This window comes from Engraulis encrasicolus, chromosome 7, assembly GCF_034702125.1.
Source record: "Engraulis encrasicolus isolate BLACKSEA-1 chromosome 7, IST_EnEncr_1.0, whole genome shotgun sequence".
In the NCBI taxonomy this organism is placed as follows: domain Eukaryota; kingdom Metazoa; phylum Chordata; class Actinopteri; order Clupeiformes; family Engraulidae; genus Engraulis; species Engraulis encrasicolus.
The window spans coordinates 8,203,180-8,215,679 of NC_085863.1; the positions used below are offsets into that span (position 1 = coordinate 8,203,180).

At 45.9% G+C, this 12,500-nt stretch overlaps 1 protein-coding gene across 1 annotated transcript in view; it reads right to left on the minus strand.

The window, feature by feature from the left end:
- Positions 1-12,500, minus strand: part of pdlim4 (PDZ and LIM domain 4) — a 75,215-nt gene that overhangs the window by 8,725 nt on the left and 53,990 nt on the right. The window contains exons 5-6 of the mRNA XM_063202768.1: positions 8,808-8,965; positions 3,039-3,186 (exon numbers count right to left, since the gene is read on the minus strand). Of these exons, the coding sequence (XP_063058838.1) occupies positions 3,039-3,186; positions 8,808-8,965 (306 nt within the window). The remainder of the gene's footprint in view (positions 1-3,038; positions 3,187-8,807; positions 8,966-12,500) is intronic.

Consider the following 12,500-nt stretch of genomic DNA (forward strand, 5'->3'; position numbering starts at 1 on the left):
GCAGCAGCATGCATTATACCACTAAGCCAAGCAGCTAATTGTCATGCATAGTCCAGCAAGACTATATTACATTGCATTGCAGAGCTGAACAATGGACTTCTAGAATGCTTGCTCGCACCTGCTCGTTAAGAATGGAATCTTGAGACAGTGACAGTTGAAATGGAATCCTTCACTGGCTGCACCTGTTGTGATTGACTGAAAGACAGTTAGTATTGAGCCTTTAATAGGGGAGAAAATGAGAATGAGTTTTTTGTCTTTACAACATCGTTGTAAAAAAACTAAAAGGAGTTGGCACGTGTCCTTTTCACAGATCGGAGTCATGCTTGTGATGTCTCTAACAGTCTTTGAATGAAGTTTATAGGTTAAATTTTTCAGGCACAAATGGACCTCCGTGTGGGACATGCGCTGATCTCTTGAAAAATGCCCTTTTCGAAAGACTGGGATTCTCCATAGAGCCAGGCCTGTTTTTTTTACAAACCTGCCATTTAAAAAGTATTGGGAGTTGGGAAATGAAACTTTCACAATTTGGAGACATCCCATAGAGCTCGCTAACAACGCGTCAACTAAACTTCTAGGTGAAAGTGTTGATGTTTTATGACCGAAAAAGCCTCCTACACTCTAATCTCTAGAGTGGCGGAACTTTGGTTCATGGAGGTTCCACCACTATTTTCAATGGGGGCCCAGGCTTTCACAAAATCGCCAAAAACGGGGGGGGGGGGGAAAACGACAAGAGACACGGAAAAGCCTATTAGTATATGCGATCTCCAAGCCGAGCCGGTCGTTTTAGTGTTTGAACGGTGTCTCTATCTCGAAAGGCCTAGGAGGAGATCCCTGCACAAGACCAATAATAATAATGAAAGAAACAGGACTTAGAGATTACTATAAACGGGCCTTGCTCTGCAAGGGCCATGCTCTGCATGGTCCTTGCTCCGCAAGCCCGCTTAATAAACGGGCCTTGCTCTGCAAGGGCCATGCTCTGCATGGTCCTTGCTCCGCAAGCCCGCTTAATAATAATAATTTATTTATAATAAAAAATAATGTATTATTATTATTATTATTATTATTCTATTATTGTTGCTATTGTCATTATTTTTAATTATTGTTATTATTTTTTAAAGCTGATGTGCGTGTGTGTATGGGGTGGTGAAAACATTTGGGTGCACCTAAATTTTGTTCTGGTGCACCTAAAAAAAAAATGTAGGCGCACCAGTGCAACCAGTGCAAAAAGTTAGTCTGGAGCCCTGCTATATATAAATGTAACTGTAATAATAAGAATAAAAAGATCCATTTCAAAGAAAGGTTGTTTTGCGACATGAAAAAATAAAGAGCAAATAACGAGAATAACTGAAAACGTATGTAGTTGTGCTATATCGTGATATATATCGTTATCGTGATATAAAGTAATTGTGATATTGTTTTTTTTCCATATCGCCCAGCCCTAGTTCTAGGATGACTTTTCGCTACAATAAAGGAAACGCAGCACTGTGAGCAGTCTGCGGAACTCCAGGCCTCCAGTCGCACAGCTGGAATGTACAGCAGGAGCGAATGCCTTGGCTTGGATTTCAAGAGGACTGATGAAAGCAACAAGGCTGGGGCCGGTGCCAGAAGCAAAGTTAATCTGTGCAGTGGATGTTTTTCGGAGAGAATTATTAACTCTGGAAGAGAAGCCTTTATTGCTTAGAGAGGCTGGAAGTAGGACAACGCGAAAGTATGTCACAGCCATGACCAACCTTGCATGTTGTTGGTCTCTCCTCGCAATATGCGCGCAATATGTAGTTACAGAGTGTGCATATTGCACCTAGTGTTATCTGTGTGTTATCTTGTTTAAACTAGATCGCCACTTTAGATAAAAGTGTCCACTAAGGGTAATGTGATGTAATACACAGGAGGAAGAAGAGAACTCGCACACCAAGAGTTGCCGATGCAGGAAAGGTGTTTTAATCCATCAACCTAAACAAAAAATAAAATGTAAAAAGTGCTACCAAGTGGGGGTGCATTATTATTATTTTTTTATTATAAGTTGATGGATTAAAACACCTTTGCTGCATCGGCAACTCTTGGTGTGCGAGTTCTCTTCTTCCTCCTGTGTTCTACAATACCCAGAACCCACGCACCCACAAGGCCTGGAGTAATGGGCGCAACACCCTTCCTGACCTAACTAATGTGATGTAATGCAATGTGGTACTGGGTGGTACTGTCACAGTCATGACCAGGCATCCGGTCGCTTCTTGCAATATATGAATCATAGTTGTGAGGTGTGTACACCTAGTACATTGTATATTACACTGTGTAAATCGTGTATGTTATCTAATGTAAATGTGACTGTGTGAGGGGCTGGTACGGGCAGCTGTCGTCTAATTATTGGGAAGTTGATGCTGAAATCACAAGGTTGCTGGTTCAAATCCCACATCTTCCATGGCTGACGTACCCTTGACCAAGGCACCTAACCCCACAAGGCTCCAGGGACTGTAACCAACATCCTCAAACCTAATGACTTTGGACAGTCACTTTGGATAAAAACGCCAGCTAATTGTAATTCAACAACTTCAGACAAGCTGTGCAACGGTAAAGGCCAATTTATACTTATTGGCGCTGACGGTTGACATCGTCGCGCGTCTCAAGAAAATCCTGACTACACGTCAGACGGTTGCGAAGGTCGCAGAGAAAAGGCGCTGTGATTGGTCGTCTCGCTACTTCCGTGTTCTCTTCGCTGCACAGTTCTCCGGTAGTTTACGAGAGCCAAACTGTTAATATTCTGTGAAATACGAACGCTTCCTTTCTAGTGTGTGTAAATAAATGAAGCTACAATGACTGAATTAGTAAGTAACAAACAAACAATACATCAGTTTAGCACTCGCAGCACAATGCCTGCAGTCTGACTACTGTACTGTAGCCTTGTAGCTATGTAGCCAAATGTGGCTAACGACTAGAGACCTCCTGCGCAGATCTATAACATCAGCAGTGGTTAGCGACCAGAACCAACGGGTGCTGTTGCTGAACTATTATCTGCCCTTAATGCAATGTAATGTGGTACTTACACAATGCCGTTGGCACAGCGCGTGCACTGAGGCAGCTTCTGCAGGTTGGCCGCGGCCGCGGGCGCCGGAGCCATCCCTCCAAGTTTGGGCACGGGGGAACGCACGGGAGACCGCAGACCCCTCATGCCTCTCTCTGTGGGCGAGATACCTGGAGAGAGAGAGAGAGAGAGAGAGAGAGAGAGAGAGAGAGAGGGAGAGGGAGAGGGAGAGAGAGAGAGAGAGAGAGAGAGAGAGAGAGAGAGAGAGAGAGAGAGAGAGAGAGAGAGAGAGATGGAGCGAGAGAGAGAGAGAGAGAGAGAGAGAGAGAGAGAGAGAGAGAGAGAGAGAGAGAGAGAGAGAGAGAGGTCACACACAGGTAGAAGAGGTATGGACGCAGTAACTAAGTAAACATGCACTGTGTATTTTGTTGTGTAGTTAAACGAATACTGAGAGAGTCAACTTAACACTCATAGTGTTAAGAGTTCAACTCTTTCAGTGTCGAGTTGACACTGCACTGTATTATTTACAGTGTGTATGTTGACACTGTACTGTATATGACAGACAGACCTGCCAAGTGGTGTCTATAGGAGGAATGGCGGACTGCATGGAGACACACAAACAAAGGTACACACAGACCTGTCACAACCAGGCAGGCTAACTAGGCAATTGCCCAGGGCCCCAACATGAAAAAGGGGGCCCCATGGTAAGGACTTGTTATGTACTTGTATGCAAATGATAGTAATGACAACTTGGTGAGTGAGGCGAAACCTCCCTAAATTCAATGACTGAAAAGTGCAATGATACTGCCATCAAAATAGTTCTCTCTCTTGAGGGGAAGTCATTAGTCAAAAAAGAAGAGAAGGGCCCCAAGTCTCTTTTTTAAAAAAAAATTTTTTTAGGGGCTTTTATGCCTTTATTTGACAGGACAGTTGAAGATGGTGACAGGAAGCGAATGGGACAGAGAGACAGGGGAGGATCGGGAAATGACCCCAGCCGGACTCGAACCGGGGTCCCCGGGGGTGGGCATGCAAGCCCAAATGTGGGGGGCTTAGCGCACTGCGCCACAGCGCCCCCTCCCAAGTCTCTCTTTGCCTAGGGCCCCCAAATACCTTGAAACGGGCCTGGGTACACATGCTCGGTGGGCTGAGGATGCGCGTGTTTGTGTAAGGGGAGAGGAGGTGGGGTGGGGAGGTGATATTAATGTGTTTCGCATGTGTCTCCCAGTGCCTGGGGTCGGGACGGGGCCGTGTGCAAACACTGCACAGACACCACTCCAACTCACAGCTCCGTGTCATGCACGTGTGTGGAGGAGGAAGGTGTCCGTGTGTGTGTGTGTATGTGTGTGTGTGTGTGTGTGTGTGTGTGTGTGTGTGTGTGTGAGTGTGTGTGTGTGTGTGTGTGTGTGTGTGTGTGTGTGTGTGTGTGTGTGTGTGTGTGTGTGTGTGTGTGTGTGTGTGTGTGTGTGTGTGTGTGTGTGTGTGTGTGTGTGCGCGCCTATAGAGAGACTCCCGGCTAGGCCAGCTTCAGGGCTAGTGTGCCACGGGAGCGGGCATACGCACACGCACAAACACACACACACACACACACACACACACACACACACACACACACACACACACACACACACACACACACACACACACACACACACACACACACACACACGTGACACAAGAGCAGGGCATGCCCTCTGCAACCCGCTGGGCTCTGCAAACCACTGCACCACTTACACCAAATAGGGCACTCGATTCCAGCTGTTGGCATGGATGGCATGTCGGGGGTGTGTGTGTGTGGGTGTGTGTGTGTGTGTGTGTGGGGGGTGGGGGATACCACATCAAGAAGCGAGCTATTAGTCAGGGCCGGATAAAATCAACCTGCGTGCTGCCAGCCATGCTATGGAATCACTACAGGCGTCAGGAACTCGAGCCATTAAGTCAAGTCAATTAGTTGAGGGTTAAAACGGCCTGCTGGGCTGGGGATGCCGAGTTTGGGAATCACCTCCTCCTGGGCTTAGGGGTTAGGCCTCGCTAACTCACGCTCCTGGAATTCGGCATTCTGTGGCTCTGCACCTGTCTTGTGCATGATGCCGTCTTTACACATACAGGCGCCCACTCACACACACACACACACACACACACACACACACACACACACACACACACACACACACAAGTGCACGTGCACGCGCTCACACACACACACACACACACACACACACACACAAGTGCACGTGCGCGCACTCACACACGCACACGCACATGCACTCACACACGCACACACGTAGCAGCAAATTTGTTGGCCCTAATACAATTAGCTCCCCCCCCCCCAGCCATATATCTACATACATTGGACTGTGTGTGGGCCTCCTATATACATGGGCCCTGGTGACTTAACCCCCCTGTGTGACACCCCTGCACACACACACACACTGCAGTGCTTGAGGAATCCCCTCCTTGGCTCGGCTGGCTAGACTCACTCCCTCTCCTGACACATTGTCTGGGTCTGATATTTGCACCTGTCTGGTAATCATTTCAAATCCACAAATTGACGGTGTCTCCTCTGACATGCATGCCACACACACACACAAACACACACACACACACACACACACACACACACACACACACACACACACACACACACACACACACACACACACACTCAAGGCACCTGTCTCCTAATAATTTTGTTTATCCAGACACACACACACACACACACACACACACACACACACACACACACACACACACACACACACACACACACACACACACACACACACACACACACACACACACACACACACGCCGTACAAGGCCCACAAGGACGGCCGAGAGTCTCCGTTTCAGATTTATTTCATGCTGGAATCTCCAACACTAGTAACAGGAGATTCCAGCCTTTCTCCTCGCTTGTGATTCATGTTCCTTTGGATTCCCTGCTGCATGTGTCTTACACATTTTCAGCCATCTCTCCGAGAGATCTTGGAAGAATGCTTCCACACTACACACACAGAGCAGAGAGAGACTGAGTCAGAGATGGGGGGGGGGTGACTAGTGTTCTCCTTCTCTCCCCCCCCCCATCCTCTTCCATGACTGAGGTATCAGTAGATGTTATTTTGTCAGTGCACTGAGCAGGGTTGCCAGATGAGGCTGATGATTTCCAGCCCAAAAAATACTCAAAACCTGCCTAGAAGCACAAAATCCCGCCCAATTGTATTAATTTCTATGCCAAAAATTGGGCGAGTTTTTCTGATAAATGCCATTTTTACCCGCACACGGCCATAAGCAGCCCAATTGAGCGGGAATCAGCCCAATCTGGCAACACTGGCACTGAGTACTGTGGAGTGCTGTGTCACAACGACAATGAGTGCGTATACATGCAGTTCAGTATCCCGAATATGATCGGGATATTAAGTATCCCGAATTTGCGTTTGAGCATATAAACACTTCAGTATCCCGAATAAGCCCTTATTCGGGATACTGAGAAATCGGGATATGCTAGGTGGAGTATTCCGACAGAAGCCGGGATACTGCCGCATGTAAACACCTTATCCCGGATAGAGGGGCTTCCCATGGAACGCTGTCGCTGGTATCCAGGCTACACGCATTTGAAGAGAGTTCTATAACGGCCAAGAACGTTGACTGGGATATTACGCTCTGTGCTCATGTAAACACCTTATCCCGAATATGATCATAACCGGGATAAGCCTCATATTCGGGATACTGAACTGCATGTAAACGCACTCAATGAGACTTTCCCAGTTGGTCTTTCCTGTTCTTTCAGAGATCAAGAAAACATCAACAAGATATTTTCCTCAGACTGACTCTGTTTTCTATTCCTTGTTGTACTCTCCTTGACTACATGCTGCCGTGGCCTAATGGTTAACCCATTTTAGCCGGATGCAACGTATACGTTGTTTGACCTTTGGCACCTGGAGTGACACATATGGTGCATTCAGGCTCTTGAGATTTGAGTTTTTAATTTAAAAAGTTGGTATGATAGCGATGAACACATTCCAATGAAAGATGAGGGTCCTTGCTTTTAAATGCAACTTAGTACGTGTTTTATGTGCTACAGAGGCTAAGATATTTAGGTTTTAATAGGCAGAATGCACCTTTTCCCAAAAAGGGCTTAGGCATTCAGCAGGTGAGTTTTGCAGGTGCCTCAGGCTAAAATGGATTAAAGAGATTGGCTTTGGGATGAGTGGGTTACAGGTTCGAATCCCACCCTTTCACTTCCTACCATACTTCATGGCTGAAATGCACTTGAGCAATGCACCTAACCCCACATTGCTCTAGGGTCTGTAACCAACACCCTGTAAATAATTGTAAGCCGCTTTGAATAAAAGCGTCAGCTAAGTGTAATGTAATGTAAGGACTCAAACAAAAGACCATGTATGGGTCTCTCTGAGTCGCTGTTGAAATACAGACAGTGGGTTTTAGTGAGATGATGAAAGCCATAGTTGGACACAGTATGCCGCTGCAACTGGCGAGCATCTTCAATATACACCACAGCAATTTCAGCTCTGCTCTTTGTGCAACATGCATAAATGCATATGGTGTTGATTATGGTGGGGAAAGTCCTTGCAAAGAAAAGGAAAGCAGCATTTCTTGGTTGCCTATGACGCAACTGTGTGCACAATAACTTACAAAGTTTGCTTTCCTCTGTCAGCGTCTTTGAATTTGTTTGCTTTGGCTGTAATTAAACAGCGATTAAGAGAAAAGTGGCAACAAAAACTTTTCAAGCACAGCTTAATTGGAACTTCAACCTGGAAACTATTTGTTCAGCCTACAAGGCATTCCGTTACCAAAGCCAATTTGAGACAGAACATTAACAGGTGGCTTGAGTTCACCATTCTCAGAACGTTCTTCCCCAAGTGATCCGGAACCGGTGGAGACCTATGGAAATCTGGAACATTCTAGAATGCAGCCAGGGTTCTAGAATGCAGCCAGGATTCTAGAACGTGGCCAGGTTCTGATCCGGCATGGAGGCCTGCTCGCACGGCATGGTGACTGAGCGTGACTCTTTCTAGTCAGCAGCCATTCGTCAAAAGCAGAAAGCTTACACAAGAGTTTGTATGGTTTAGGAGTTTTTCTTTTTCTGTGGCGATAGTTTTTTAAGGCTGTTTTCTCAGGCTTCCCTCGCGAGCCCTAAGTGGATGGAAAAGGGAAAGCCGTACTTCGTCTTTTGGCGGTTTTCTGGAACAAGTTGACCCACATAGCGCTAGGGCTCGTGTACAGTAAATCATGGGTGAGAGACACGCTGCGTCTTACGTCAGGCACATAAATCTTTGTCAACGTGCAGTATGTATTTAAAGCTTTGAGGAACCAGTAGTCCAAGATTCAGAAGCCCAAGTTAAAAGCTAACCTATTTGTTTTTTGTGTGTGTGTGTGTGTGTGTGTGTGTGTGTGTGTGTGTGTGTGTGTGTGTGTGTGTGTGTGTGTGTGTGTGTGTGTGTGTGTGTGTGTGTGCGTGTGTGTGTGTGTCAGTCAGTATCCCTGGTTCTGCTTGTGCGTGTGTGCATACAGACACATACTTGTGTGTCAATACTCCAAACATGTGTACACGTATATGTATGAGTGTGTATGTGTTTATGGTTATGAGATTTTTTTTATGTGCATGTGTTCATTTGTGCGGGCGGCTACCCAGTAAACATGGCTTTGGGCCTGCGTGTTTCTTCGATGTGACGCCTTGGTATGAGAGCCACTCTGCATAACTTCGTCGCAAAGCTAAAATAAACATCCATTAAATCCGACAGCCGGCCCGCACGGATAAACAGGCTTCTCTTACCTCCGTCCTCGGCTTCCAGTATCCCCTGCAGGTAGCGGAAGGATCCGGACTGTTTTGGAGCTGAGACGGGCTCCTCGGGGTCCCGGAGCATCTTGTAGACATCTGAGTCCATGTCGAAGCCGTTCCCAGAGCTGGGAGAGTGGACCCGGGGCTCAGGACTGGAAAACAACACAAACATGTCATGAGCGTGAGGCGAGATTTGGCTGATAGCGTACCACTTAATTCCACACAAGTTACATAACTGAACGCGGTGAGCAGGAAAATAAGTCAAGGAGTTCCTTCACTTCGTCCTTGAACACATATTTTTGATCATTTCGTTGTTCAACACAGAGTAGTACACACAGGTACTTAAAGCTGGGGTGAATTCATAACTCATTTCAATTCCCGAGACTGATTTGGCAAATCATGGTTAAATTTTAAATTGACGCTAAATGACGCTAAATTTAGCGACTCACAAAAGGATTCATAGATCATCGTCGGGCAATTTACAACATTTGCGGCTTTCATTCCATTGGCAGTTCATCAGAGTGTCACCACAAATCATCTTGGGTTTCTCAGTCAGCATCATTGGTCAGCTTCAGAGAAAATTGTGCCGTACATTGTATTATTAGGCCTTGAATTACTGCAACCGAACGCCATAAAACAACATAACGGTAATTAGTCACCCTCTCTAACCCGTGCTACAAAAATAATCCTCTGCCTCAAACACAAGCTTTCAAATAACCCAATGTAAATTCCCTGTCAAAACTTTAATTATATCTGAAAACCAAGCCCTCCTTCTGGATGGGTTTGGTTTGGCTGTGGGCTTTTGTTGCTCTCTCATGAAAGGATTCGTCCGCACATTTCTGTACAAACTGTACACATTTCTTCTCGTGTGGTGATATTTGGAGAAGGGTTGTGAGATTCAGGCCATGTCTTCATTCATTTGTTATCATGGGAACAGCCTGTCATGGTGCAAACAACTCACGGTCGGGTATGTGATACTTTCTGTACTGTATTTGGGATCTCACACTAGCCCATAACCAGGGTTGCCAGATGAGGCTGATGATTTCCAGAACCAAAAAATGCTCAAAACCCGCCTAGAAGCACAAAATCCCGCCCAATTCTATTGATTTCTATGGCAAAAATTGGGCGGGTTTTTCTGCTAAAATCCCTTTTTACCCGCACACGGCCATCCTAAGCAGCTCAAATGGGTGGGAAACAGCCCAATCTGGCAACACTGCCCACAACACCTGCTTCTGGCCTACGTGTAGCTTTGATGTGATATGACCTACATGCTGACTTAGTATGGATGAGATCATTGCCATCTTAAAAAAAAGATAGTGCAGACAGTCCTCTCTATCAAGCAAATCCGTACCACCGAATCTATGAAAAACAAGTGTTGCTGTAGAAAAATATGGTAGGCCTAAATAAATGTCAGCTTCTTGAAAATTATTTGAAAGATTTTCCGACTAGTTGAAAGACCAACTGGGAAACACCAACTCCCATTGTCATTGTGATACAGCACTCCGCTTGTCTGGCGTCGAACGCGAGTTCGAAAAGAACGTGCAAGGCAGCATGGGTACTCCCAGGCTAGCACTCCACAGCATACAAGTGCGAACTACACACGAAGAAATTGCATGTATGCCTCATCCGTGCAAGGGGGCAGCCCCCAATGGCGCCCGAAAGGGAGCAGTGCGGCGGGGCGATGTCATGCTCAGGGTACCTCAGTCATGGAGGAGGATGGGGGTCAATTGCTCCCCCCACCAACCTGGCGGGTTGGGAGTCGAACCAGCAACCTTTGGGCTACAAGTCTGATGCCCTAACCAATTACCCATGACTGCCCATCTAATTGAGTCATGAAATAAATGTACATAACATATTTATGATTATAAAACAAATTCAGAACTAGTAATTATCAAATAATACATTTGAAAATGAAAAAGATGAATAACTTTTACATGTAAATAAAATGTAATTTTTAAAATCTTGACCGGATCAAAGAAATACGCTGTGTTTTTAGGACATCAAACCAACCCATAGCACCTGGCTCTGGTGCACATATGATGTGACCTACATGCTGCTGTACTGTCCGGATGGAATCTGGCTCACATCTGGCCTGGGCTGGGCTGGAAGATCTAGGCCCTATCTTGTCTGTTGTGGTTTGGTGAGCTCATCTGTATGCTTTTGTCACGCAACACACATGCAAACGCACACACACACGCGCGCGCACACGCACACGCACACACACACACACACACACGCACGCACGCACGCACGCACACACGCACGCACGCACGCACGCACGCGCACGCACGCACGAATGCATGCACGCGCACACAAAATTGAGACCACATTAATCAAACGGAAAACAAAGCGACTTTGATCAGCGTTAGTAAGCACATTATCCAAAGCGCTTTCTGGACCATCTTTGCAATTGTTGCATTAACGGTGAGATCACGCACGCACGCAGTGCCACGCACGCACACACGCACTCTCACACACACACACACACACACACACACACACACACACACACACACACACACACACACACACACACACACACACACACACACACACACACACACACACACACACACACTTCCGAGCGCCAACAAGAGTACTCGCCGCAAGTCTTGGTAGCTCTGTGTCATTGTCTTTCCTTTAATTTCCTCCGGGATCAATAACGGAACTCTACTCTACTCGACTCTGCACACAAACACATATCTGAATGAATGACATCACAATCACATCCAGTTCTTTTGCTCTTTTTCCTGTTTGTGACAGGAAGTTATTAAAAGACAATGAGCTATATTTACATATCTGACCATGAAACAGAACAGAACGCAGGCCATAGAAATGATGTCACTATTTTTTTTTAAAGGGACACTGTGTGAGATATTTAGTTGTTTATTTCCAGAATTCATGAAGCCCATTCACTAATGTTACCTTTTTCATGAATACTTACCACCACTATCAAATTCTAAGTATTCATTATGACTGGAAAAATTGCACTTTTCATACATGAAAAGGGGGATCTTCTCTATGGTCCGCCATTTTGAATTTCCAAAAATAGCCGTTTTAGCTGCAAAAATGACTCTACTTGGACCATACTAGAAAAGATTTGTTTATTACTTCGTAAACGTTCATGTAAAGATCAAATTTGGCAATAGGCAGCCCAGTTTCAATGAGCAGCATAGTTGCAGTACCTTTTTTGACCATTTCCTGCACAGTGTCCCTTTAAATACATGCAGATGTTATGATGACTACAGTATTACACTGCAAAATCTAGGGTGCCGCAGCTGCATAGAAAAGTTGCACCAGGCTCTCAAAACAGGAAGTATCATTTTGTGCATGTGTGAGCGAGCTAACGGTGCATGACATGTATCTATATGTGGGACTGTGGGAGTATACCATATGTATGAGTTTAGCACATGTGTACTTACAAATGTCAATATTGGGGGATGTGTGTGTGCATGTGTATGTTTACATGCACAAATGTACTGCACATCTGGGAGGGAATTCAAGGCGAAGGCTACCAGTGTGTCTGTGTGTGTGTGCATGTGCGTGCGTGCGTGCATGCGTGCATGCTCATGTGTGCATGTGTGTGTGTGCGTACACGTGTGTCTACACTGTATGCCCACCTGTGTGGTGACAACAAGGCCAAGACTGCAAAATTGAGTGTGTGTGTGTGTGTGTGTGTGCGTGCAT